Source organism: Pseudochaenichthys georgianus, chromosome 7 (genome assembly GCF_902827115.2).
Source record: "Pseudochaenichthys georgianus chromosome 7, fPseGeo1.2, whole genome shotgun sequence".
NCBI lineage: Eukaryota > Metazoa > Chordata > Actinopteri > Perciformes > Channichthyidae > Pseudochaenichthys > Pseudochaenichthys georgianus.
In genome coordinates this window covers 7,162,202-7,189,090 of record NC_047509.1, presented here as the reverse complement: position 1 = coordinate 7,189,090, position 26,889 = coordinate 7,162,202, and the positions used below count along the sequence as shown (strand labels likewise).

The following is a 26,889-nucleotide window of genomic DNA, read 5'->3' as shown; positions in this document are numbered from 1 at the left end:
CCACAATGAGCTGCCTTTAAATAAAACACATACTTTTAGAAGACTTTTAATTGTCAAAACTCAAGAAATGATGTTTTTCTAGGATGCTACAGAGGTGGTATGAATGTGGCTTTCTGTCAAACACCTGGATCGCTCTCTTGTACAGCTGTTCTGTGGGTTTCAGGTTTGTGGCACAAGCTAACGACCAGTTTGTCAAACAGTATTCAATGTGGGATAGAGTCATGCAGTGGAGGTATGACTTTGCAGCATTGACAGTTAAGAAAGGTCTGATTTGTTTAAAATGTTGCAAGTTGAATTGAATGGTATTGGATAGTTTCTTAATATGTTTCTTAAAAGTCAAGTTCGAGTCTAATATGACTCCAAGATACTTGAAGTGGGAGACTAGTTCTAATTCTGTTCCGTTTAAAAACACGTTGGATCCTTCGATTTTGACTGGTCGTTTACTGAACATCATGCAGACTGTTTTTTTGCATTTAACTGTAAGCAAATGTTGTTCAGCCATATTGAACCTTTTCCAAAGCTTTTGAGAGACAGGATGAGATCATTTCAGTGTTTTTCCCATGTCATACATCCTCATTCAACACGTGTGCACGGTCCACACACACACACACACACACACACACACACACACACACACACACACACACACACACACACACACACACACACACACACACACACACACACACACACACACACACACACACACACACACACACACACACACACACACACACACACACACACACACACACACACACACACACACACACACACACACACACACACACACACACACACACACACACACACACACACACACACACACACACACACACACACACACACACACACACACACACACACACACACACACACACACTTTGAAAAACATGAAATCCAGAAATGACAGGACTTAAAAAGGAAGGAAACATGTCTGTAATTCCACCTAACTACTAAAGCCATGAGGATTAGGATATGATAGGATAGATACGTGCAAGTTGTTGAGTTTTTCTATACTGCTTGACTGAGTGATTCCCACTGCTGCTGAATTGGATGTTTTAAATATACTTCCTCATTCCAGGCCCAGAGCTAATGAGAGACAGACAAAATGACTCATCTGTGGTCCATTGTTGTGGTTTCTGTCACTTCTTTTTCCAAGGCACTGTCACAAGGGATTTTCATTTGGAACACGGTTCCTCACGGAAAAGAGGAGTAAGAAGTTCAGGGGACATTTTGCAAAATATGACAATTTACAAAGTGTCACTTTATTACGTAAGTTATTTTGACACATTTTCATTTGTTTTGGCTTCTTTAAACATGTGTTTTATTTCTCTTTTATTCCTTGTCTCTTTAAATAAAAAGTGTGGGATAAAGTTTACTTCCAAAACTTCCAAATGATTCCTCGCTGGAGTTACACACAATGTTATTTCCTTTGAAATGAAATGAAGGATTTACAACAAAAGGTTATTACAAAAGTGCAGAATAAAATTACAGTATTGCATAATGATGATTCTGTTACCCGAGAAAAAGCCTCCAGTTGAAGAGGCTTGAGAGCCATTATGATACTAAATGACAACAACATAGTAGTAAGTGATGTGTACTTTGGCGTAGGGGTGGGCGATATTGAAAAATATATTATCACGATATTTTTCAAGCAGTATCACGATAGACGATATATATCACGATATTTTTTCATGTCGGTTATTATGGTTATTTTTCAAGTTACTTAACAGTACAAGCACCTACAAGGTAACAGAAACTAAAACAAAAAGGAGTAACAGACCAGAATAGCATTTCAAGCAGGTTTTATTTCTGAAATGAATCCCTGAATGAACAATTCAACATTTTGATATGGCTTCAAGGCACAGTTTCTCAGTATACAAATGAACTTTCTGAGGTAGCACTAGCAGTGAACATCAATAAACATGAAAAGGAGGGTAAAACATAACTAAGTAAAACATAAAACATCAATGAGGAAAAGTCAGTGCCAAACAATTAAAATGTAAACTTTAGACTTGAAGTGCAATAAAAGACTTTGGCATAACGGAAGGGAAAAGGTTTTTTTTTATCACGATAGATACGATATCTCTGAAAAAGCATATCGTGGAGACCTAATATCGTCACGACGATATATATCGTCATATCGCCCACCCCTACTTTGGCGTATTGAGAAAGAGTATACAACCTGACAATAGTAGTTCATCATCAGATGTAAAAAAGTATCTATTCCCCCTTTCAGAAAGAGTCAGTTTGTACTGGATCATGTTCTCTTTAGCTACATAAGGTCGCATTCACACCTAGTCGTTTCTCTGGTGCGCACCAGACGACCATTTGTTACATTGTTTCATTTTCCAGAAGGTTCGGTTTGCGTTCACACGGGCAAAACTCAAACGGACTATAAACTTTAAACACAAGTCATGTGCTTGGAAATGCTGTTCAACCATTGGTCAGACATTAAGGGGGTAAAAACGCATATCCCTGCAATTTCTACCGGCGCCTCCGCCATGGAGCATCGGCAGGTTATTTTCATGCTGCTGTTAATCTGGAGATCAACAGAATCTAGTGGACAGCACATATGATTATACAATCAGACGACGTGCGTTAAAAAACATTATAACACATATAGCCTATTGAGAGACGTTCTGCAGTCAGGAGGGGCGTTTCACCGACGACGGGTGGCTCATACTTTTATGTATAGTTGACGGAGCATTTTTACTTTTCACGACACTGTTCAACACTTCATTCTGCTTCACTCTTTCGCTAAAGATTTGGAAGACATCCGCGTTCTTGTGACTCGTAAACAGTGTTGGGTGTAACGCGTTACAAAAGTAACGGAGTTACAGTAAAATATTACTTTTTGCTGTAACGAAGTAATGTAACGCATTACTAATGAAATGTGGGTAATATATTACCCGTTACAATGCTCAGTAACGCAGTTACAACACATTTCAACCCGAAATTAAATGGTGTTTTGTTTTTTAAGAATGTACTAACATAGCGAGACATTCCGACACCAGAGACATTGTGCGGGTAGATTAGTAAACCTGGTGTTTACCCTTCAGGCTTCGCGCCGGGATCTTCGGGGCAGTTGAACGTTATGCACCCTCTATTCAAAAAAGAGAACGCAGCGAAAAATACAAACAACAAATTGTGTCAGCTGCGCGTGACCTGCTCCGCTGCGCGTGCATCATTTCCAAAGTGCTTCCACAGCAGTGACACACATCTGTGGATAATCATTTATACGAAAATGGTTAAAGCAACCATCACTAAACGCCAGCAACACTGCATCTACTGCAGACCGTAGCAACAGGTCAGATGGGGACATCACGCTCCGTTGTGGACACTATCTTACTCCCGCCTGACTCGCCGCCCTCGCCCCCGGAGCAGCAGTCTTCGTCGCCTGAAACTACGCCGCCCCTCTGCGGCCAGGATACCACGGCAAAACAGAGCCTGCCCAGGTATATCTAAACAAGTACCCGTCTGTACAGTGGGGTTAGGCGGTCATCTTGCAGCTCGTGGTATAAAAATAGACAATGGAATATTCATGTGAAAATAGAGCCATATTCTGCCATGCCTGTAGAAATGTTGGGTCAAAAATAATGCATACAATAGCACAGATGCCTTCACCACGAATGGCTACAAAAATATCTCATATCCCAAGCTTCTCACCAAGCTAATGTTGCTGCTGAAATGATCTCCAGGTCACAAAGTCAACCTCACATGATGATGTGATACCAGTTTTCAAGCACAGTAAATGTTCTCTTCCCAGAGTATATGATGGGACCAAGGTGATGATTTAGTACATGGTTTTAATTATACATTTGCTTTTCAATGTTTGCCATTTCAAACCATGAGCTGGTTCAAATAATATTTGCCTTGATTTACAATATGTTCTCATTTGTTTTATCAGTACAGCTTTGAAGCTTTTGTGCTTTTCTTTGCCACAGTCCACTTTGGACTTTATGACATATTTCAGGATTGCACTTTTAACTCACTTGAAATGTTCTCACTTGCTTGGTTTCAAAACATAACAAATGCCATAATCTGTTCATTGGGACCATCAATGCTATTTTTCATTGCTGTTGCCGGCCACTACTGCTCATGTAAACCTGCTACTGCTGCGCCCCCTGTAATCTCAGAGGCACCCTGAGTCATTTTGTTCTGGAACCGGGCCTGTATATACTAAACACACTACAGAGCCCATTCCGTGTCCTGTTAGTGTTTACTTCCTCTCTGCCTTCTCCTGGTGATTTATCTGACGTCCAGCGCTCCGTCTTTTAACCTCTTTTCCTTTCTCTTTCTTGATCCTCCTTAGCAACCTTCATTAGTCCTTGACAGCGGTCTGTACTTCTGTATTAACAACGTGTCACATGTTAAGAAGATACAATCAGAATCGAGTATTCAACTAAGCCGTGTAATACAAGTTGTTAGTAGCCTTAAGGGCCTACACAGTTGTTATGCTATACCACATTGCCATTCACTGGATGTATAATGAGCTGCACTAAACTACATGTTAGCATTTAAAACACCGAGCCATTCTTTTGTGGTTATTTTGGTAAAGTAACTCAAAAGTACTAACTAAAGTAGTGTAACTCATTACATTCAAAAGACAGTAATAAGTAATATTACATTTTGGAAGTAACTTGCCCAACACTGCTCGTAAATACTACGCTTCCTGTATTTTGGTGCGGACTGCGTTCACACCATCAATGAACCGCTCCAGAGTTCACTTGCAAGCGGTCCGAGACCACCTCTTGTAAGCGGACCAGAGTCCGGTTGTTTAGTTCACTTCAGAGGTCTCGGACTGCGTTCACACCGACCCAAACGATCCGCACCAAGCGGCTAAACGCACCAGGGTTCGATTCAACCGGACTATACAAGGCTGGAGTGAACGAACGCACCCTAAGATATTGATTGCCTTTAGTAGAGAATTTGACTAAATGCACTTTGTTACATACCACTACTGAAACTAAACTAAACACCATAAGCAATGACTCGTATTTATCCTGTAGCTGTGTGGTTTGTACTGTAAGTGTTGACTATACTGGCAGCTGAAAATGATGCAATTCTTTTGTTTGTTGTATGCCTGCCTCAAATATCTTCCTCTTCCTTCTTACACTGAATGCGTTTCACACCATTAGTCAGCATTCAGTGACGTAGTGCAGCCTCAGTGAACACGTGCGTGTTTCTGTGGAAGAGGGTGTGAGGACGTGAGCTGCCTCACGGATGTACACAGTGAGTCATGTGGCGATGGTAACTGTTGTCCTACACCTTAACGCTGTACGAGCACTGTGACTTTATCAACTGTTGAGCCGGCTGAGTTTTGAAATAGGGGAGAAAGAAAGAAAATAAAAGGTTGTGAAAGAAAATGCCAACATCTGGTTCCTGTTATGCAATTCTCTCCTCCCCTGTTTCCTCTCATAAATGCCTGAATCTAACGCAGGCTGGCACGCAGATGAAGTGGAGGGAGCTGAAACCATTTTTAGATATGGATAAACAGAGAGAGAGAGAAAGGGAGATGATGGTGTCTCACATGTGGGGTGTGCTGATGATTAAACACACTGGTGGAGAAGGAGGGAGAGAGAGAGAGAGAGAGAGAGAGAGAGAGAGAGAGAGAGTGTGTGCATAGGAAGGAATTTGCTTTGTGTCTTGCGCCAGAAAGAGAGAAACCTGACCTGAACCTGGGAGTCTTTCTCCAGCCTGAATCTTGAATCAACCTCTAAATAAAAGCCTGTTGGAGCAGTGCCGTGAAAGAGCCATAGAGCGTAAGAAACATCGGACGATATTCAAAAGATTTGAAAGAGCCAAAACAAGTATGAAGGTGCTCAGCTTGCAGAGACAACACTGTGAATATCTCAACAACCTTCAGATGAATTGTGTGCACAGATGATTAAAGCGGCCCTAATATGCTCATGTTCAGGTACATGTTTTTTTGTTGTGCCTCTTCTGTGACATTTGACCATAAGGGGAGAATCTCTGCACTGTATAAGATGGTGAGTGATGATTGTAATCATTCTGCTTAACTATTCATTTAAACATACTTTCATTCAATCAACATCTGCGCCCTCTTGTTTATATTCAGCAGCCGGACCAATATGTGCTGGTTTTCATCGTTGGTTTGAACTCACTCTCTGAAGTATCCATGTCTAACGTTGTGTTTAGCTGTCGCTTCAGCACAACCCAAGAGACTGATTGAGAGAAAGATAGAGACGGTGATAAAAACAGGTGTGTGCTTGATTTGCTTCAGTGAAGGGTGAACGATAAGAAGACGGAGACTCTTTGGAGCCAAACATTCACACTACAGTCCTGACAATAGAAACACAAACACTCCGCCAGCAAACCAGGTGTATTAACAAACACCCCTTTTCTCCCTGGAGACACGCTACAACAAGCACCCACCTGAGAAAGGGCGGCGTCGAATAGCTCAGTCTGCAGAGTGTGCTTTGTGTAAACTACAATGATGTGATGTGGTGAATATTTTAGAAACACATTCTAAATACCATGTGACGATATGGCCATTTCCTGGTTGATCTTTAGAGCTTTTGTTAAGAGTTTCTACAAATGTCAGTTATTATGAAAGTGCTGCTGGTTATTTAGAATTGCTAATTTCCAGGTCAAGCGAAACCAAACAACAAACAAGCATCACGTGGAAGGAAGGATATTTGTTATTTTCCACATTGAAATGTAGAGGGGAAAACCCGACACCGTGCCAGTCGGGACTTTCAACACTTTCAACGGGCGCAAAAACAGACCGACATGAATCACTGAACAGCTCAGAGATAACGGCTGCTGATATTAGAGCTAAGGAGTCTTTGCAGTAAGTGAGAACGCTTCTGACATGGACACTCTGGACAGAAACTGGATTCTATTCTAATAAGTAGACATGCCCCCTAGAACAACACAGTAATAGGAATAAATAAAAAATGAAACAGACATTCCTAATACACACACTCGCCACTCACCTCCAGCGTACATGACAGCCAGCATGATGGAGGAGATCCATGACACCTGGCTGGGTGTGGCGTCGAAGATGACCTCGATCTCTTTGAAGAACACGGTGATGGATTTGGGGAAGGCGTAGGAGAAGCCGATGGAGATGAAGGCGCCCACCACCACCGCCCAGCCCCAGCCCCCTTCAGGAGGCTCGCAGCCCACAGGCCCACTCGGTGCTGGAGGCATGGCTGCTGCCGAGGAAGAAGAGTGGAGGAGGCGAACTGAGGTCAGGACTCAAAACCTAGGAAGGAAACAGAGGGAGAGAGCTGGTGTAAGGACAGATATAACACACATATCTCATTCTGACCTTTAGTTAGCATTTTTATTTAATTTGTGGGCGTCTACAACATGTAGAAAAGAGGGATTAAGTACAGAGGGAGGACAGTAGTGAAGTAAGGGAGACTTCTAAACAAAATATTTATCGCCAAGTGCTGTCACAGTGAGAAAGAGCAGCTGGGCCGGGCCGCGTTCCAACATACAAGCAGAGAAAGAGTAACAAGATTAGACTATGGGAATGTTTGTGTTAAATGTTTATTTCCCCGGTTGTAATTTGAGCAGCTTAACACTTAGCACCCCTTTGGCCATGACACCAAACTACTGCCTACGCTTTTTAGTTGATGCGGGAAAGTTACGTACAAAGCTGCTTGGGAAGTCCATGAGTCAAATAGGACACTGAGCAGCAGTCAGTTAGCAAATTATTTGAAAGGTCAGACAAACAGTGTTTTGTACTTAAAGATATCTCTGATAAAGAGCAAATTATTAACTTTAACAAACGAGAGGATTGCCTTGCCGGCAGAGGAGCTGTGGTTGTAGATGTGTGAGGAGCTTTGTTGTTTAGACATGCAGCCATATTGCCAATAATGTTAAACCAACACCGCATCAATTAGTGTAGCTGTGAGGTATATTGCAAGCAGGGCATCCGTCTGATGTGAGGCGGTCGGCAGTTGCTGTGCGTTATAGCTGTGAATGTAGATATGCAGCATGTGTACCGTTTATTCGAAGGTGAGTAAATGCCAAAACCAGAGCCAAGCCCCCGGGTCGGGTTTACCACCTGCTGGTTTGAGTTGATTACGCTGATTTACTCACCAGCCAAAATAAGTCATTGGTAATCTATTGAGTGTTTCGTAGTATCCAGTTGACAACAATTATTGTACCTCGCCGATCATGGTCTACTGATGCCTAAATTGTTTAGTGTTTGTGTCATTGTTTGACTTTTGTGGTTTAATGGGTCGGATCAGAGTCACCATAATCAATAACGTTTTGCTGCTGCCCTGACCACAGCAGTACACTACTTGGCCGTACTCCATACTGGGGGCATGCCAATCGCCATCTACAGTAGACACTACACTGACTATAGAAAAACAACATCATATGAACCAACAACCCACAAGAATCCAAATGTTCCCTCTCATCGGAGATTAATAACGCCCTAAGTCTCTTCATAAAATAGAAAGGTGCCAGTAACTGGTCCAGGAAATAAATAAATACCACATTTAAATGGCAAGATAAACCAATTCTTTCATTGTAATTATGGAAGAATCGGAATGAGGATGCGAAACTTACTGCAGAATTTGATTATGAGTTTGAGTGACAAATGTTGCCAAAACAAATGGAAATCCCCGGGCTTCCTCAGTGAATGCTTCCATCTAAAAACAGGTCCAGTGAGAATGTACAAGATGTTTGTTTCCTCCTTCATTCTCACATTTTCATCCATCAGTGACAACACACAAAGGCACGCATTACGGACTGGTTTATAACTCAGATTCCTGATGTTTTAGAGTTGTTTTCCCCCTGGTTTGAGTTCTACAACAGCTGTTTTCTGTTTTCTGTTCAGCACTTGATGTGGACAAAAAACAGAAACGCGAAGAAGTAGCTAAGTTTACAAAAATACCCTTGTAAGTGTTGAGTAAGCCTCAATGTCCTCTTTTCCCATTTAGTCCACGCAGAGACGAGCTATTTATGGTCGACTCTCACATCCACTCTGCGACAGGTTGGGCCATTAAATGGACTCTGGGATACAATCTATGAATCAAATGGGTACTAACTAGGGCTGTCCCGAAGACCATTTTTCGGGCTCCGGATATTCGGTGGTAATCAGCAGCGGATATTCGGCACGCTCGGGGGGGGGCGTAGTAATCAGCAGTGAACCGCTTCAGCACGTGTATTTCGGTTTATTCACGGCATTCATTTTGTTATTCTACAGTATTGTTGTTTTATAGTTATTTTATATGTATACAAACCAATTTGTGTTCTTTGAAATTGAAAAGGATATCGCATTGTGTTTGTTACTTTCGTTGCAGTTGTATATGTCTTAAGTGTAATTTGGCTTGGCTTCCTATTTTGTATGGACATGCTTTTATTTTGAAGGAGAGTTAGCGCTGTTGACAGGAAGTTGTTGCTGCTATGGAAACGACGTGACGGAGATTAACGGAGAAAAGTCATATCTACATAACAAGACGGAGAAAGTAAAGGATAAAGTTTATGGTTACGTGTTAGCACCCCCCGAAGAGGTACAAGCTCTTACGTTGATATTGGAGATTTCAATCAACTCAATGTGGCAGCCACAGTGCAGCGCGCCTGCCAAAAAAAAGAAAAAAAAAGTATATCCGAATAACGAAATTGAAACCCGAATAGTACTCCAACGAACGATTATTCGGATATTCGGTTACAGCCCTAGTACTAAGGATGTCATTGTAAGTGAACATAAAGAGACACATAAGAAACTAGCATTGATGAAACCCTAAGGGTATGTCCTAAAACATTGAGATTCACTGAGCCAACATAATGACTGTGCTAATGAACTGCCAGACGTCTTGCTCCGTTACATGGCATTAGCGTGAGTCATGCTCTAAACAACCATGCTAAGCCAATCATTACACTGCCAGCATGTTACATTACATTAACTGGTTAACTCAGGTCTGAGGCCACAGTGCCTGCAAGCAGCTGATGCTCTTCACATGAGCTCAAAATTAGTTTGTTTTTTACTTTTGTTCTGCTTTGTATCTGTCATCCCATCTCCTTGCCACAAAGAGCAAAGGTTGCAAACAATTACAAGGGCAAAAACGTATGAAACATATTTACACGAATGCATGAAGAAACACAACTTTTTACTCCTCGTCGCTCTCTGGTTGTCCTCCTCTAAATGTTAAGTGTGTTTGTCTACAGTTAGAGAAAACCGTGGGACGAATGTGTTTTTGTTAATGCTGAGCTTTCAGTTATTTCATTCCTCTACAGCAGTTATAGGTCATGCCAGCACACCATTTTGCTTTACACCACTCAGTAACCCACTGAGCACGATAACCCACCTCTCGGCCTCTAGGCAGCTTTCAGTTGTTTTGTTTTCCTTTCAGCTTGCACACAGACTGTATGTTTGAGTCCCATGACTCTGGCAGCTTCTATGACCGTAGTCAGCTGTTTACAGCCAACAGGATCTCACTGTATGCTCGTTGACATCCTCCTAGATCAGGGGAGTCAAACTCAATTTCATCGCGGGCCACATCAGCCTTATGGCTGCATTCAAAGGGCCGGTTGTAACTTTAAGACTATATAAAAATAAATATATACATATATATATATAAAATAATGTATATTATATTACATTATTGCCTCTGCATTGGATTATTATCGGATAGGGTAATAACTTCATAATTAACTACGTCTGAAAGCAGAAGTCTAGGGAAAATATTTGCATGTCTCTTCAGTGAGAATGTCACAAAATGATTTAAAAAGAAAAAGGGAAATTCTAAGAAAAAAGTTGTATTTTGAAGAAAAAAAGTCAAATTCGGAGAAAAAAAGTCCAATTTGAGATGCATTGTGGGACATGTAGTTTATGGGCAACTTGCTTCTGTAAATCGCCATGTAACCGTATAATAAACATTCTTTCAGAGCTCTTGTATGTAGCCACATGAAATGAAGTCACGGGCCGGATTTGGCCCCCGGGCCTTGAGTTTGACTCCCCTGTCCTAGATCCATCTTTTACAAATATGTTAACGTTATCCTTGGAGATGGATCCCTTCTCCGTATCTGTACGTGAGGTTTCTTCCTTTTCTCTCCGTTAATTGTGGGGTTCTTTTTGGAGAGCTTACAATCTGAAAGGCTAGTTTGTCTTTGCTCTAGTGGGCTTAATAAGAGAGCCGGCCAGCTAACCGATCAGAGCAGACTCTGGTTTCAGACAGAGGGTGAAAAGAGGTGCTGCAGCACAGGCAGTGTGAGAAAAATCAAGAGCTTTTTGAACATTAAAGCATGTGAACATGTCTGAGTAGAGACACTACAAAACTGAACCTGAAATGAACATAGCCTCTTAACAGGGGAGTTAGGTTAGCCAAGCTGTGTGATACAGATTCAGGATTGTGTGCACATCTCATCTCAGTGAAGTCACTCGATGCAGGTCTCAACCCCACTTGTGAAATCAGGTTTTTGCCTGTGATGTAACGTCTCTGCTCTGGTTAAGTTTCATGTTATATTTCCCAAGAGTGTAATTTTCTCCCTGCCATTGGCTGGGGCAGAGTTTATTTAGGGTGAAGCACACACCCAATACAAAAGCTGCTTGTTAGCCTGAAAATATTTTCTCACGAGTCAGTTGATGAAACCAGCCTTAAAGAGGTGAGGGGAAATTGGACTTGCTGAAAATGTATCAGGTATGCACAAAGGATGTACAGGCAGGATGTCTTATGCTAACACATTAGCCATAGCAGATACATGAGCTAATGGATCAGGACTGTGTATCTGCCTCATATCGGTCATTTAAACCATTATTGAATGCAGCCAGAAGTGTTCTCAAGAAAGGTAAGCCAGCACAGTGAACAAGCACCACGCATACACCCAAACAAATACATCAACCTATTCAAGTGGGTGCGGTCACTCTAGAGTTACCACATACTGTTAATGTTTAAACTCCACTTTAAGACTGCAGGAGCTTGAGAGGAATACTATTAGACAGACAAACGGCGCTGTTGATCTGATATCTGCAAACATCTGGCACGCTTTATCTTATGATCTTAGTACATGGTTACATTACTACACACTTTAAATAAGATCTGTGCAACAGTTTCTGAAAAGGAAACAGCCAAATTCAGGCCAACGCAGTTTGGTTTGACCTGATAATCATCATTTTCAAGTAAGTTTTCCTTCTTTGAATGAATGATTATCTTCATACATTGCACATCTTTTTAAAAAGCTGATATATTGCACCAGCAAAGACAGAGTGCCGAGTCATTCAGGTTAAAAGACTTCTAACTTTAGTCATCAAATGACAGACGTGAGGACCAACACAGTCAGCACATCCGGTAATGCGAACAAGACTAGGCAGTTTCATTTCCTATACTTGTCTCGCTCTGTTGGCAACATTCAACACACATTTGCCTAAACAACCAAACAAGTATTGTTTCAGCAGTAAATGTTTCTGCTAATAGTTTGTAAGCTGTGAGACATGTTAATGGCATACTACTCAGTCCCTGAGGTATCAGCCACTCATTTATTACAACCTTAGAAGAGATTCCATTCTGTGAAGTGACAGCAGGTCATCCTGGTAAGTACTCCTGGCAGAGACTGCCTGCCCTATCATGTTGCTCACAGAGCTGTTTGCCACATAGTCCTCTCTCCAGTCTCCTCACTGACAGAGCCATGCATACCATCACATGGGTGTGACAACATTTATCATTCATCTCTTCAACAGTCACTGGAGCTCTCCAAGGATTCTCAAAGTGAGGTCCGGCATTTCATCTAGCTATAGTAGCATTTGATTGACACCAGCGTTTCTTGTCTTGCCGTCATTTGACGCCCTTATTCAGCTCGGAACGCCCTGAACTCGAGCCGAGGGCGTCCAAAAATTAATAATTCGAGAGAAGATCGAGTTTTTATCTCTTGAAATGACGAAAAGGAAAAAGGACAAGGACATCGATCTGTTGGAGGGGCAAAGAAGTCTGGTGGGATTCTTTTCGCCGCCAGCAAAGCGTGTTCCTGTGACGGAAAGTGTACTGCCGGCGAGCCTTGAAGGGGGGTGCTAGTGGAGCGCGCGTGAACTGCGAGCGCCGGAGCCTCGCAGCGGTGAAACTGAGGCTCCGTGGTAAACTGTGGTAACATGAAGAGCCGTTTGGGAGGCGAAAGAGCCGGCTCTTCTTCGTGAGCCGAGCCAATAGATCCGGCTCACTAAAAAGAGCCGGAATTCCCATCACTAATACGTAAAGAGATTAGGGATGCCAGCTATTATTCGAATATTCGCTACAGTCTCCATAATCGAATATTATTTTTAAAAATCGATTTTATTTACATATATATTTATTTATTTTTTTATGTATTTTTTTTTTTTTCTGGCTTAGTTTCAACCAAAATATATATAAATATATATATGCTAATAATAGTAATAGTATTAATAATTGTAATTGGTCATACCACCAGTTTGTTTGACTGTAAACTTGGAGGAAGCCTGCGTGCAGAGCAGACTGCTGCTGCAGCACGCTACACACCGCCCCCGCCCCCGCCCCCCCTCTCCCTCACACATGCGACTCAAGATGAACAAAGCGGCAGGTAAAAAGAGTTCCTCCTCGTGGAACTACTTCGAACTTACAAGTCCAAAGGAAGTTAAATGCAAGCTCTGCGAAAAGACGTTGGTCTATCACAGCTCAACCTCAACAATGCGTTCGCATTTGAGTGCGAAGCACGCCAAAGAGGTTACAGAGAAAGACGCAGCACAGCCGGCCATTACCAACTTCACTTCAAGGCCACGTCGTTGTGATGACATGCTTGTTTGTTGTTTGTACTGTTAAACATGCTCCAGTAAAGAAAACAACGGAATTCCTTCTTTTTTTTTACTCTGGGGGGGGGCGATTATTATTCGCCAGGGCTGCCGAATAATCGATTTTGATCATGGTCAGTTTCTGGCAACCCTAAAAGAGATAGTATCTATAAAGGGACGGCTCAATTCCAAATTCACGTCACACACCACCCCCCCCCCGCTCTCGGGGTGGACGCCCTCTCAGCCCTGGTCGGGCAGAAACACTGATTGGCACTGTATTTGCCATTGAGCCCCGTTTGCTATGATTTGATGGAGGTTAAAGTCAAGAAACGTCCCAAACACAGCATCAGAAGAACGTAAAGGCACACCACTGACTATTTAACTCAAAAGAGAATATTCAAGAAAAGAAAGTCCATCGCCAGGACAACACTAAAGACTATACATTGTTTTTCAGGGAAATCCAACTTATCCTGCATTAAATGTGCTTCTCTTCAGAGCACATCTACAGACAAAAGCAAGTCCCAAAGTGGCCGTGACGCATCAGAGCTAACCGAACCAGCAGTAAACTAAGCATCGGGTCCTGACCTGCGCTGCAGCACAGCCTTCCTGCGCTGAGGAGGAATGTGATGACTGCAGGAGGATCGTGGCAGTCAGACCTCCTTCAGTTCTCACATGAAACACTTAGGACCAGGACCAGACTGCATTGACTTCAAAAGAAAACAAACCTTTGGAAGTGGTACCAATTTAGATTCCATGGATCAGTGAAAAATGTGGCTGCTTAGTCCATCAACAGGAAACCAATATACAAATATTTTGAAATGTTGGTGAGTGTGAGTAATTTTTAAATAGCAGGAACACCAGGCATTCCCAATCCCAAGTGACAGCTTCTAAATTGTGAGTATGTGCTGTCAATTTATGCCCGTGTTGTTGTACAAGAAAATTAGTATGGAGAGATCACGAACAGTCTATCTGTCTTGACTCTTGTCAATCAATCAGTCAAAATGTAAATGCTCCCGTCTACACTTCAAAGCAGTCAAATGGACCATATATTATTAGGATCATTCTGCAATAAATCCCACTTATGAGATCAACTTAATACCGTGACTATTTGCACTATCACATCTCCAGTCTCACTCTGTATTCCCCCCTGGCTCTCTTCACGTGTTTGTCGTTTTAAAGCCTAGACGCATTCCAGATATCTAGCAGGCTAGATATCTGCGGACTGTCACGGAGCTACAGCCAATCAAAGTGCAAGGAATGGGTGGAGGGGAACCCTGGGGGCGGAGCTGTCTGTAATTGTGTGTGCCATGTGTCGCCCAACACAGACTAGTTGTTGTTGCATCTGGAGGTTAATGGATACATCGTAAAGACATGTGGAAACTGTTTTGTGACCACGTGTGCATCAACAATACATGGTATTGTCATTTACAAGTCAATTGTACTTGTCGCAGTACATTTTGGGGACACTCACCGTGGGGATTCCTCCTGGTGAGAAAGCGTGTAGTGTGTGAACCCCTGGTGATGTCGTGGGAAAACCACAACACCTTCAAGCCAGCAAGTTGTGTAGTGTGAACAGGACAGAGATCTGATCACTTAGAAAGACATGTAGTGTGAACTTAGCTTCGGCAACAGCAAGAAACTGTGTTGAAGTTCTTTTACGTCGCAACCAGGACCCACATCAAATGTTAAAATGGAAAAAAAACGGAGGAGGAATGCAACCAGTTGTGAGCCTGGATTTAATAGGAAGCAGGCACCTGGGATTCATGGATTTATGTTTCTCTGTCTCCGGAGACCCTAGCGCTCTGCTGGAGTTAGTTAGGTGTGTGAATGTGTGTGTGTGTGTGTGTGTGTGCGTGCGTGCGTGCACCAGGCCACCAGCACAGCAGGACAACTCCTCGAGGAGTTATAAATGGGGCCATTCATTCTGCAGTTACAAACTCTCCCTGTACTGGAGGCTGTTGAGGGCCTGAAGTTACCTGGAAATCACTTAAATAACAAATAATAGTTTCAGCAGACGCCAAGTTAGAAATAACCTATATGTGCCAAAGCCGTTTTTTTGGATAACTGACTGGACCCAAACATCACACTGTTCAAAATGCTCTACGTGGCGCACACAAAAGACAGGATACTAAAGCAACTCTAAGAAAACTTGTGAAGAGTGTGAAGGGAAGGAAGGAAGAAGGGGGGGTAGCAAGGGTACTTTTCAATCCTTTCCTGTATGAGTTAGTGACATTTTAAGGAGTCATTGTGACTGTCGGAATATCGCTATTTATTTGACTAAAGTCTAAAACATAAATAAATGACACTAGGGTTACTTAGACAACGTAACATAAAGCCTGTTTTGCACACAGTCTCAAACAAGACAACTGATACACATTACGTGCCTTTACCAAGCATTATATATCTGTTCTGTGGCACTAATGACCACTTAAATATCAAAGACATTAACTAATATGATTGTTGCCTCATATATCCTTCTCTCAAACACTTCTGAGTGTACTCCAAATAGATCGTTTTCATCTCATCGTTTATTTGAATAGGGACAATGTACATTAATGAACGCATATGTAAACATGCCGGATTTTAGCTTTGAGCTCATTTCCATCCGTAGTCCCTGACATACAACATATAAGAACATGACATTTGTAAACATAGCAACAAATAAATACATGATGCAAAAGAGCAAGAGCAGCACACACAAGTATTTACCACATGTCAGTACAATATAGCAGCAACGACATATTGAGTGCAAGATAAGATACAAGAGCTACCTAAAGTGCGAGAGGAGATACCCCTGTGTTAAAGTGCAGTTAGCGGTGATCGCACGTCTGTTTGTTTCTCAACCATTCTTTGAGTTGACCTTTAAAGCTATCGACAGTGGGACAATCCCGTGTCTCAGTTGGGAGGCTATTCCACAATGAGCTGCCTTTAAATAAAACACATACTTTTAGAAGACTTTTAATTGTCAAAACTCAAGAAATTATGTTTTTCTAGGATGCTACAGAGGTGGTATGAATGTGGCTTTCTGTCAAACACCTGGATCGCTCTCTTGTACAGCTGTTCTGTGGGTTTCAGGTTTGTGGCACAAGCTAACGACCAGTTTGTCAAACAGTATTCAATGTGGGATAGAGTCATGCAGTGGAGGTATGACTTTGCAGCATTGACAGTTAAGAAAGGTCTGATTTGTTTAAAATGTTGCAAGTTGAATTGAATGGTATTGGATAGTTTCTTAATATGTTTCTTAAAAGTCAAGTTCGAGTCTAATATGACTCCAAGATACTTGAAGTGGGAGACTAGTTCTAATTCTGTTCCGTTTAAAAACACGTTGGATCCTTCGATTTTGACTGGTCGTTTACTGAACATCATGCAGACTGTTTTTTTGCATTTAACTGTAAGCAAATGTTGTTCAGCCATATTGAACCTTTTCCAAAGCTTTTGAGAGACAGGATGAGATCATTTCAGTGTTTTTCCCATGTCATACATCCTCATTCAACACGTGTGCACGGTCCACACACACACACACACACACACACACACACACACACACACACACACACACACACACACACACACACACACACACACACACACACACACACACACACACACACACACACACACACACACACACACACACACACACACACACACACACACACACCACACACACACACACACACACACACACACACACACACACACACACACACACACACACACACACACACACACACACACACACACACACACACACACACACACACACACACACACACACACACACACTTAATTGTTTTTCCATGTGACTATGTGAACAACAGGTGCATCCAAAAGTGTGTGCAAGTGCACATCCAGTGCATCCATTATTATTTCTAGATTTTGCATTTAAACTGGCCCCTGCCCACAAAGGCTCTTTCCTTCTCCCCATACGCAATTGCTGTGAAATGTTTGAATGTGGCCGGTGAATAGAGCTGCAATGATTAGTCCAAAACATTAGTAAAAACATTTCATCGTAAAATAATCAAAACATGTTGATAATCCATTAATCATTAGGTAGTTCATGCAGACATTTCAAAAGATGCCATTTCAACCCCTTTGTATATGAATGTGTTCTTGCTGTTCTCTATTTTATATCACATGACACTGAATACATCTTTGAGCTTTGGACGGACAAAACCATTATTGACATATTAATGGATAGTGAAAGTAATCATTGTTTGCAGCCCATTCAACTTGGGAATTTTCAAGGGCTACAAATGAATAATAACCTCAGGCATAAGCTCGATCCACATCCGGTTCCAATTGAGGCTTTCCCTCCTAACCAACCCGATTGTCTTTCTCACATTATGCAGTCAGAAAGAACAGCAACCAGAACTGACACGTCTCCACTCATTAAGCCTCAGGCTCAAACAACATTCCTCTTTCATTAGCCTGATAACTAAATAGATAATAGTTATGTAAATCATCAACAAACCACGTCTCTATCATTCACTAAGGTTCCTCTGATGTTGAAATACTGCCAATGTAATTCACCACTTCCCACTTCGATGGATACCTGGCAACAATCACCAATAAGCTATGAAAGCAACAAGTCAGAATTTGAATACACGCTCAAGTTTGAATAAGCATTTAACATTTTTCCTGGCAGGTCATAGCAATAATGATAACACATAACTATAAAGATTGCACAATGAAGATATGTCCTGTCTACAGTTAACCTTGGCTGCCATAAAATGTCCTTAGTAGGAGAGCGCAAGGAAAACCACAACTGCGTAAGTTAGTTTTGGAAAAGCAGCAGACGTAACCTGATCAGCAGATTCCTGAGAACAGAAACATTCAAACACACTATACTATAATTCACTTAGGCAAGGCAAGGCAAGTTTATTTATATAGCACTTTTCGACGCAGGGTAATTCAAAGTGTTTTACAAAAAAGAAATGAAAGACATTAAGCATTAAAAAAGAAAAGCTAATAAAATAAACATTAAGGAAAAATTCATGGGTAAAAGTTACAGTGCAGTCTAAAATATGAATAGTTCAATTAAACATTACAAGAAAAAGTACATGGATAAAAGTTACAGTGCTAATAAAATAAACATTAAGGAAAAATACATGGATAAAAGTTACAGTGCAGTCTAAAATATGATTTAATTTAGACAGACTTTCTTCACCATATTTTGCTCGCATGACATCCACAATCGGACCCTCAGGAGGCTGTACACACCCCCTCCCCTGCTTTGCTTCCATAACAAAGTCTTTAAAGTGTTACCAAAACACTCCGTGTTACCAAAACACTATTTTTCATCCGTCGATGCCAGATATTCCAAATATCTCTGCTTTCGAGCAGTCCCTCTCATAAATGTCATGGACTTAGATCTGACAAAAAGTCTAAATAAGTGACTCAATGCAAGAGGGAAATATTCAACTGCCAGTCTTCCAGAGAACTCAACCGCCAACGGAGCCCGCGCCCCCCGTGAAATTCAAAGTATTATAAATTATATATATATATATATATATATATTTTATTTTTTTAAATATATAGCACCAAATTGCAACTAATCTATATTTACTGTCACTTTTCACATTGAACATGTGCTCTTTTATTAAATAAACTAAACGCTTTCATTGTAAGTTTAGTGTTTTTGACCCTAAGAACAGGCATGAAAACGGGTCAGGGGTGAAAAAGGTGAGAAGTATATTATCCCTCTAGGGGGGTCCGGGGGCATGCTCCCCCAGATGAAAATGTTGAATATTCCATATTTTAAAGCATCAATCTGATGCCATGAGTCAAACATATTATGGCCTCCTTACTAAGTATTATCAGGGATGCAAACTCATCAGGTATGGAAAAGGTGACAAGGACCCGAGCCCCCCGACCCCACGGAATATCGGCTTTAAAATGAGGAATAACAGAGGATTTTAGCAGTCAAAACAACTAAAGCAGCAGTGTCAATAATAACAGAAACGCCAAAGAGTCACATCTAATAGAAATATATTAAAGCATTTATTTTAATTGTGTAGCAGTCAGTTTATAATTCTGGCAGCACTGTTGAGCATTTTGAAAATGTATTGTCATGCCTCTGTGCAAGGCTTAGTCTTTCTATCTTTATAGCCACTGGTGTAAAGTAACTAAGTTCATAAACTCAACAAGTACTATACGTGGGTACAATTTTGAGATACTTGTACTTTATTTAAGTATTTCAATGTTTTGCTACTTTGTACTTCTACTCCTCTACAGTTCAGAGGTACATGGTGTCCTTCTACTCCGCTACAGTTCAGAGGTACATGGTGTCCTTCTACTCCACTACAGTTCAGAGGTACATGGTGTACTTTTCCTCCACTACATGTATTTAATACCTTTAGTTACTCTACAGATGTGGATGAATGATGTGAAATATAATCAAGTGTTAAATCAGACTTTAGTTCCAACTGGAGTAAATCCACCAGCTACCCTGCAGAATACAAAGTCCTTCAGACTAGCTGCACCTTTACCAGCTTTGAGAACACTTTCATGATCAATCATTATAAAACATATCATATATATTATTCTGAAATGGACCAATCTCCACAACGACTACTTTTACTGTCGCTACTTTCACTATATTTTGATGATAATACTTTTGTACTTTTACTTGAGTAACATTTTGAATGCAGGACTTTTACTGTAACAGAGTATTCCTACACTCTGGTACTTCTACTTTTACTAAGTACAAGATCTGAGTACTTCTACTTTTACTCAAGTACAAGATCTGAGTACTTCAACTTCTATTTTTACTACAAGATCAGAGTACTTCTACTTTTACTCAAGTACAAGATCTGAGTACTTCTACTTTTACTCAAGTACAAGACCTGAGTACTTCTACTTGTACTCAAGTACAAGATCTGAGTACTTCTACTTTTACTCAAGTACAACATCGGAGTACTATACTTTTATTAAGTACAAGATCTGAGTACTTCCACTTCTACTAAAGTACAAGATCTGAGTACTTCTACTAAAGTACAATATCTGAGTACTTCTACTCAAGTACAAGATCTCAGTACTTCTACTTTTACTTATCTGAGTACTTCTACTTTAACTCAAGTACAAGATTTGAGTACTTCTACTTTTACTCAAGTAAAAGACCTGAGTACTTCTACTTTTACTCAAGTACAAGATCAGAGTACTTCTACTTTTAAGAACAACATCTGAGTACTTCTATTTTTACTCAAGTACAAGACCTGAGTACTTCTACTTTTACTCAAGTACAAGATCTGAGTACTTCTACTTTTACTCAAGTACAAGACCTGAGTACTTCTACTGAAGTACAATATCTGAGTACTTCTACTTTTACTCAAGTACAACATCTGAGTACTATACTTTTATTAAGTACAAGATCTGAGTACTTCCACTTCTACTAAAGTACAAGATCTGAGTACTTCTACTAAAGTACAATATCTGAGTACTTCTACTTGAGTACAAGATCTGAGTACTTCTACTTATCTGAGTACTTCTACTTTAACTCAAGTACAAGATCTGAGTACTTCTACTTTTACTCAAGTACAAGACCTGAGTACTTCTACTTTTACTCAAGTAAAAGACCTGAGTACTTCTACTTTTACTCAAGTACAAGACCTGAGTACTTCTACTTTTACTCAAGTAAAAGACCTGAGTACTTCTACTTTTACTCAAGTAAAAGACCTGAGTACTTCTACTTTTACTCAAGTACAAGATCTGAGTACTTCTACTTTTACTCAAGTACAAGATCTGAGTACTTCTACTTTTATTGTAGTACAAGATCTGAGTGCTTCTACTTTTACTCAAGTACAAGATCTATACGTATACCACCTCCATTTATAGCCTATGAAAAAAAACCTAGGGGAAACACTGATAACTATTGATATAGTAATGTGTGCATCACTTTAACAGTGCAGAAGGTAAAAGGTGGAGCATGTTTAAACTACTTGATATGACGCACAGTAGCTCATAATTATCTATAATGATACTTCATTACACTTAGTGAAGATCCACCATTTCATGTTGGCTTTGAATATCATTGAATTTAGTCCTGTTTTATTAAGTACCGTGTACTATGTGAATTCTGTTGGTACTGCGTTTTTTTAATAAATCACACAGTTACATGATGATCTGAAGAATTGGAGTTTCTTTTTGAGAACTGCTTAGTGTAAGTGGAGTATAAAAGTGCTCTATATTACATTTAATTGATCATATTTTATTTTAAATACAAAGATTTAAGCACTGGACATACATATAACTCAAAATACTTGAGTTAATGCTTCTTTGATCACATTTCGTTTTAATAATAGCTTTTAACACAAGCTCTAAAATTACAGTAATGCAGTAAAAAGCACACCCTCTAAATTGTAGTGTATAAAAACCATAAATTACTTAAGAACTGCACAAATAGCACTATATTGCACCTAATACAGTACAGTATTTTCCTCTACAGTAATAGACAGTAGAGACAATGGGGATGAATGGTGGGCAGCGCATGTGATCTCTCCATTGAGCTGAGCCCCTCGAACGAGCCAGCATGTGAAGCTCATTCAGCTCAGAGCAGGATACAGATAACACGTTAAAGGGCTGCGGGCAAATGGACTGCAAATCAAACCTCTTCTGTGTGAGTGCGTGTGCGTGTGTGCGTGTGCGCGCGTGTGTGTGTTTGAGTCCATAAACTGTCGGTTCTGGCACTGAGCCGACCCGCTGAGTGACCCGCAGCACCGGGCTGTCAAACACCCGACCAGCCTCCCTGACTTCACTTAAATGAATGTAAAAAAAATAGCGCCAGCATCACGGCACCGATTAATGTAACCACGTCGGTTAAACAACTGCCCGGTGAAGCACGCTCTTTACATCATGTCTCGCAATGAGGAAACAGTAACGAAAGCAGAAGGATGCACTGGTTAAACTAATGGAGGAGCGGAGCTAGCTAATTTACACAACTAGTCGTTCAGCACAAGTTGAGTATAACCCCCCCCCCACCTCCAAAAAAGAGCCGTTTTATTCAGCGGTTGCCTCTTTGTCTCGACGGTTGGTCCGTTCACTCACCGGGGCTGTGTTCGGGGGTTCGGCCGGACCCGGTGGGGCTCGGTTCGGCTGTGAGTGGGTGAGTTCCGGGGTGTCCTTAGTATTGACAATGGCTGAACGTCGGTCCTCCAGCAGCAGCAGCTCGGGGTATCACCACAGACTGGACAACTTCTGGGATGGTGATGATGACACTGCAGGCACCGCGCATGCGTACGAGCGTGAGTGGCAGCGGAGGTATCTGAAAAAAGTCAGCACGTGCGTATAGGGAGAGGCGTCAAACTGATAGTGGAAGTACTCAGATAATTTATATAAAGGAGAGGCCTCTGATTCAGTAGTGCAGAACTGGTACAATTAAAAGTCCTGCAAACCTCTTAGATTAGATAAGATGTATTTTTTGTAATAGCATGTTGCATTGCACATGGGTTATATAAATACACAGGAAAAGAGATAACCCCCGTTTGGCCTTTTTACCTCTGTTTGACAAAGTGTATACATGGGGGGAGAGAGAGTGGGGTAAGATTATATGAAACAAAGGTCCAAAAGCTGGAATCAAACCTTTACATTGTGATCATAACCCAGAGCCGTCCTTCAGGCCCGATCATGCAGACTGCGTGGGGCCTCACCTCAACTCAACTGAGCCGAAAATGCGCTTATTAGTGTGGCGCTGCACGGATTCGCCACTGCGAGGCTCCACGAAGAACCCCGCCGTCGACGTCGACGCTCGCTAAACTGAGGGCCTCTTCATATAACTTTGCGTGGGGCCTCATGTTGGCCAGGGACGGCCCTGTCATAACCAATTAGCTTTAACCACTCAGCTCCAATGTGCATGATAGTCCTATATGTGGAAGCACGTTCACAAAGTTCTTCCCAAAGATTTGACCCAGATTTGTTTTCTGTTGTTTATTCTTGTTGACATTAACCTTTTTCATAGCTTCCTCATCACCCTTCTTTGGTTTTGTGATTACACCCTGCATTAAATCCCATTGCTCTTAAATAAAGAAATAAAGACAGACACAATGCATGCTGCCCTGATATCAAGTAATTCCAAAGTCTACCATTGTATTTAAAATCTGAATCAATAAGAAGAGTAGAAGTATTTAAAGGGTCTCAGAAAGTGATGAGCACATGACGAGTAGCTGTCTTTAGTTAAATTATTGAATTATCTCTCTCTCTTCCACAGACATTTTGTTTTAGACGGGAGAATGTCTTTGCAGGGCTATTTACACCCCTTGCATGCAAGGTCAACAAATGTTCTAAGTATTTGTTGAAATCCTCCCTCTTTATCTGTGCACAAAATAAGAAGATGGCTTACGGCTGGCCATGTTGCAGGACGAGACAGATTTGAAAGCATTTCTTGCTACTTCAGACCAGCTGTAGGAAGATAAGAAAGTGACGTCCCGCCCCCCTTTATACCCTGCTCTCTGGACCTTTGTATCACTAATATCTGTGGCTTTTATCATCAAGAGCAATAGGTGTACTGTATAAACTGTATAGGCAATTTTTCTGAATGAATATAATATGTAAGTAATGTCGTTGCCCCTGCTGTACACATTAAATTAACATTCCTTCACAAAAAATAGAGACCACATGCTCCTTGTCACAGTAAATGCAATTGGACACCCAATGCAACCAATACAGAAAAAAACCATGACCTGTTTGCTCCAAGCTTGGGAATTCTCCACCTCCTGGATGTGCTTTTGTTTGATTAATGCAACCATCACCAATCTACTGTCGAGTTTTTCCAGCTGACAGAATGTGAAGATGCTTTTGGCACTGCAATGCGACAGTGCCTAATTGGAATATGTATACTGTTTCTGCTAATGAGGAGGAGGAATAAAAAGGAAAGAGGACAGTGTCCGAGTTTTGATAAAGGAAATTAAAGAGAGAGGACACTTTTGTCTGTTAGAGGTTCAAACTCTCCTTAATTGCAATATTAACACTAAATATGGGAGCAGAATAGAGGAAAATATGTGATGATATACTGCTTAAAGATAAATCAATGATCTGTAATCAGTTCAGTCTATTTTTGCTTTATTCAGTAGGCTTGAAATACAACAAATTGCTCGTTAACTAAAAGAAAAACAGTAAATTGTTGGAGCCATTAGCCGCTTTCACACCAAGTACCTTGCCGTACTTAGTTCCCAGCACTTAGTTCCCAGCACTTAGTTCCCAGCACTTAGTACCCCCATGGAACTAAGGGCCGATCGCGTTCACACCGGAATAAGTTCCCTGAGGGAAGATTACGCAAATGAAGCCGCTGACGTCACTTCTTCTTCTTCTGCTTTGGGTTTACTGGCAGTAAATCGCCAGAACGCCGACACCTCCTCATCTCCACCGCTCCCATGTTTTTTTTTGTGTTGCCATAAGTTATTCTCTCTCCGTTGGTGCGCGGGGCTAATGCTAATAATGCTAATGCCAGCAAATATAATGGCGGCGTCAAAAAACTTTTTAGAGTTTTACGGGGCGTGGATTGCAATTCGCTCAGCCAATCAGAAATTGGTACTTTTTCCTCCCCAGGATAGTCCCACCTCTCTAGCAGGCACTACAAATGGGGGTAAAAGTTCTCTGACGGGACTACGGATGGAAATTAGCTCAAAGCTCAAATCTGGCTCATTTACATTTTAAAGCATTATTTTGTTTAAAATGTTCATTAATGTGCACTGTCCCGGTTCAAATAAACGATTAAATTAAACTAAGTACTCTTTTTGGTGTGAATGCAAAATTCCAGGCACTAACGGAACTAAACGGGAACGAAACGGGAAAAGTACGGGTAAAAGTACTCCGGTGTGAAAGCGCCTATTATAATGGAAATAGATGAGCATATCCGACGTGAAGTTGCTTTTTGAATCAAACAGCCTTTGTTGGAGAAGGCCATCTTTCCCCACGTTACATACAGTACTGATCAAAACAATGGTGACAAAAATCCTTTGAATTTGACTAATGTATTACATCGATGACATCTGTAATGTATTTACTGTGGAATTGTTCGATTTACACCAAAGCATCATATTTTTCAGAAATCATGTGAAGTAACAAAAGAAATGCAGTGGAGCAAAAGTATAATTCTTCTCTCTGAATTGCAGTGGAGAAGAAGAAAACACAAAAAGAGAAGAGTAAGGTCGGAGAGGACAGCACATGTGTGAATGTACTTTGAGGGGGCTCCGGTTGGACTCTCTCCCACCAGGCGCCCCTTTTCTCCCCAATGTTTGTCTGACCTCGTATTCCGCAACAAGCAGGATGTCCAACAATGTTTGCCTGATGGGTGCCTCTCTCTGTTCATAGGGCTCACTAAAACAACAAGCAGTTAAAGGGTGCTGCACACTCACACTCCAGTTGTGTTGCTTCATCCCAGAGGTGGGGAGAAAAACAAAAGACTTGAGGGGAGGGCTTAGGGTGAAAAACAGTAAGGGTGATGAGGGGGAAGGGAGCTGCAAACACTGAGAATGAGAAACAGATTTTTGGGAGGGTTCAGCAGGAGATTTTTGGTGTGTAATGGATGCTTGCTGTGAGCGATAACAGTACTTGTGTGTCCGTTCCTGCTACAGTCATATCGGCACACCGAGAACAATACCCGCATTGTAAGTGAAAAACTTTGAGACCATAAAACCTGTCGATGTGCAGAGTCCACTGTGTAGGACACACCCAGATAAGATCACACTCTCACTGGGCATGCATGTCTTTCCTGACTTTTGCTGATGTTTGTCTTTTCAGGTCTTTTGCATTATCCCAGTGCATATGTACTGTTGTCCACACACTTTACACATATACACATATCACATATACACATATACATCTTGAATACAAGACTTTTAAAAGGCAATATTGCTATTTTTTTCATGTAAAAGCACTTTTTCCATAACTGAATGAAGTTAAAGCTTTACACAATATACATTTCCTTCAAAGCTTACATACACATCTTGAACAATTCCTTTTTAAGTGGACAAAATGCAGTCAGTTTTGCGTTGAACTGTAAACTCACTGTACTGTTGGTTTGGGTGTGTACAATTTGGATCCAAAAAGTTGTGTCGTCCACAGTGAGAACGATTAGGGAGGTCTGATAGGTTAGAGATGAAAACTGGTTAAACTCCCATTATTGATCTGTGTGTCTCCGCTGAACTCTTTGACTCCCCTAACCT

General features: G+C 41.2%; 1 protein-coding gene across 1 annotated transcript in view; it reads right to left on the bottom strand.

The window, feature by feature from the left end:
• Positions 1–22,943, bottom strand: part of LOC117449551 (monocarboxylate transporter 1-like) — a 33,452-nt gene extending 10,509 nt beyond the window's left edge. Inside the window, exons 1-2 of the mRNA XM_034087303.2 lie at positions 22,775–22,943; positions 6,966–7,237 (exon numbers count right to left, since the gene is read on the bottom strand). Coding sequence (XP_033943194.1) covers positions 6,966–7,182 — 217 coding nt within the window. The 5' untranslated portion in view covers positions 7,183–7,237; positions 22,775–22,943. The remainder of the gene's footprint in view (positions 1–6,965; positions 7,238–22,774) is intronic.
• Positions 22,944–26,889: the final 3,946 nt, after the last annotated feature.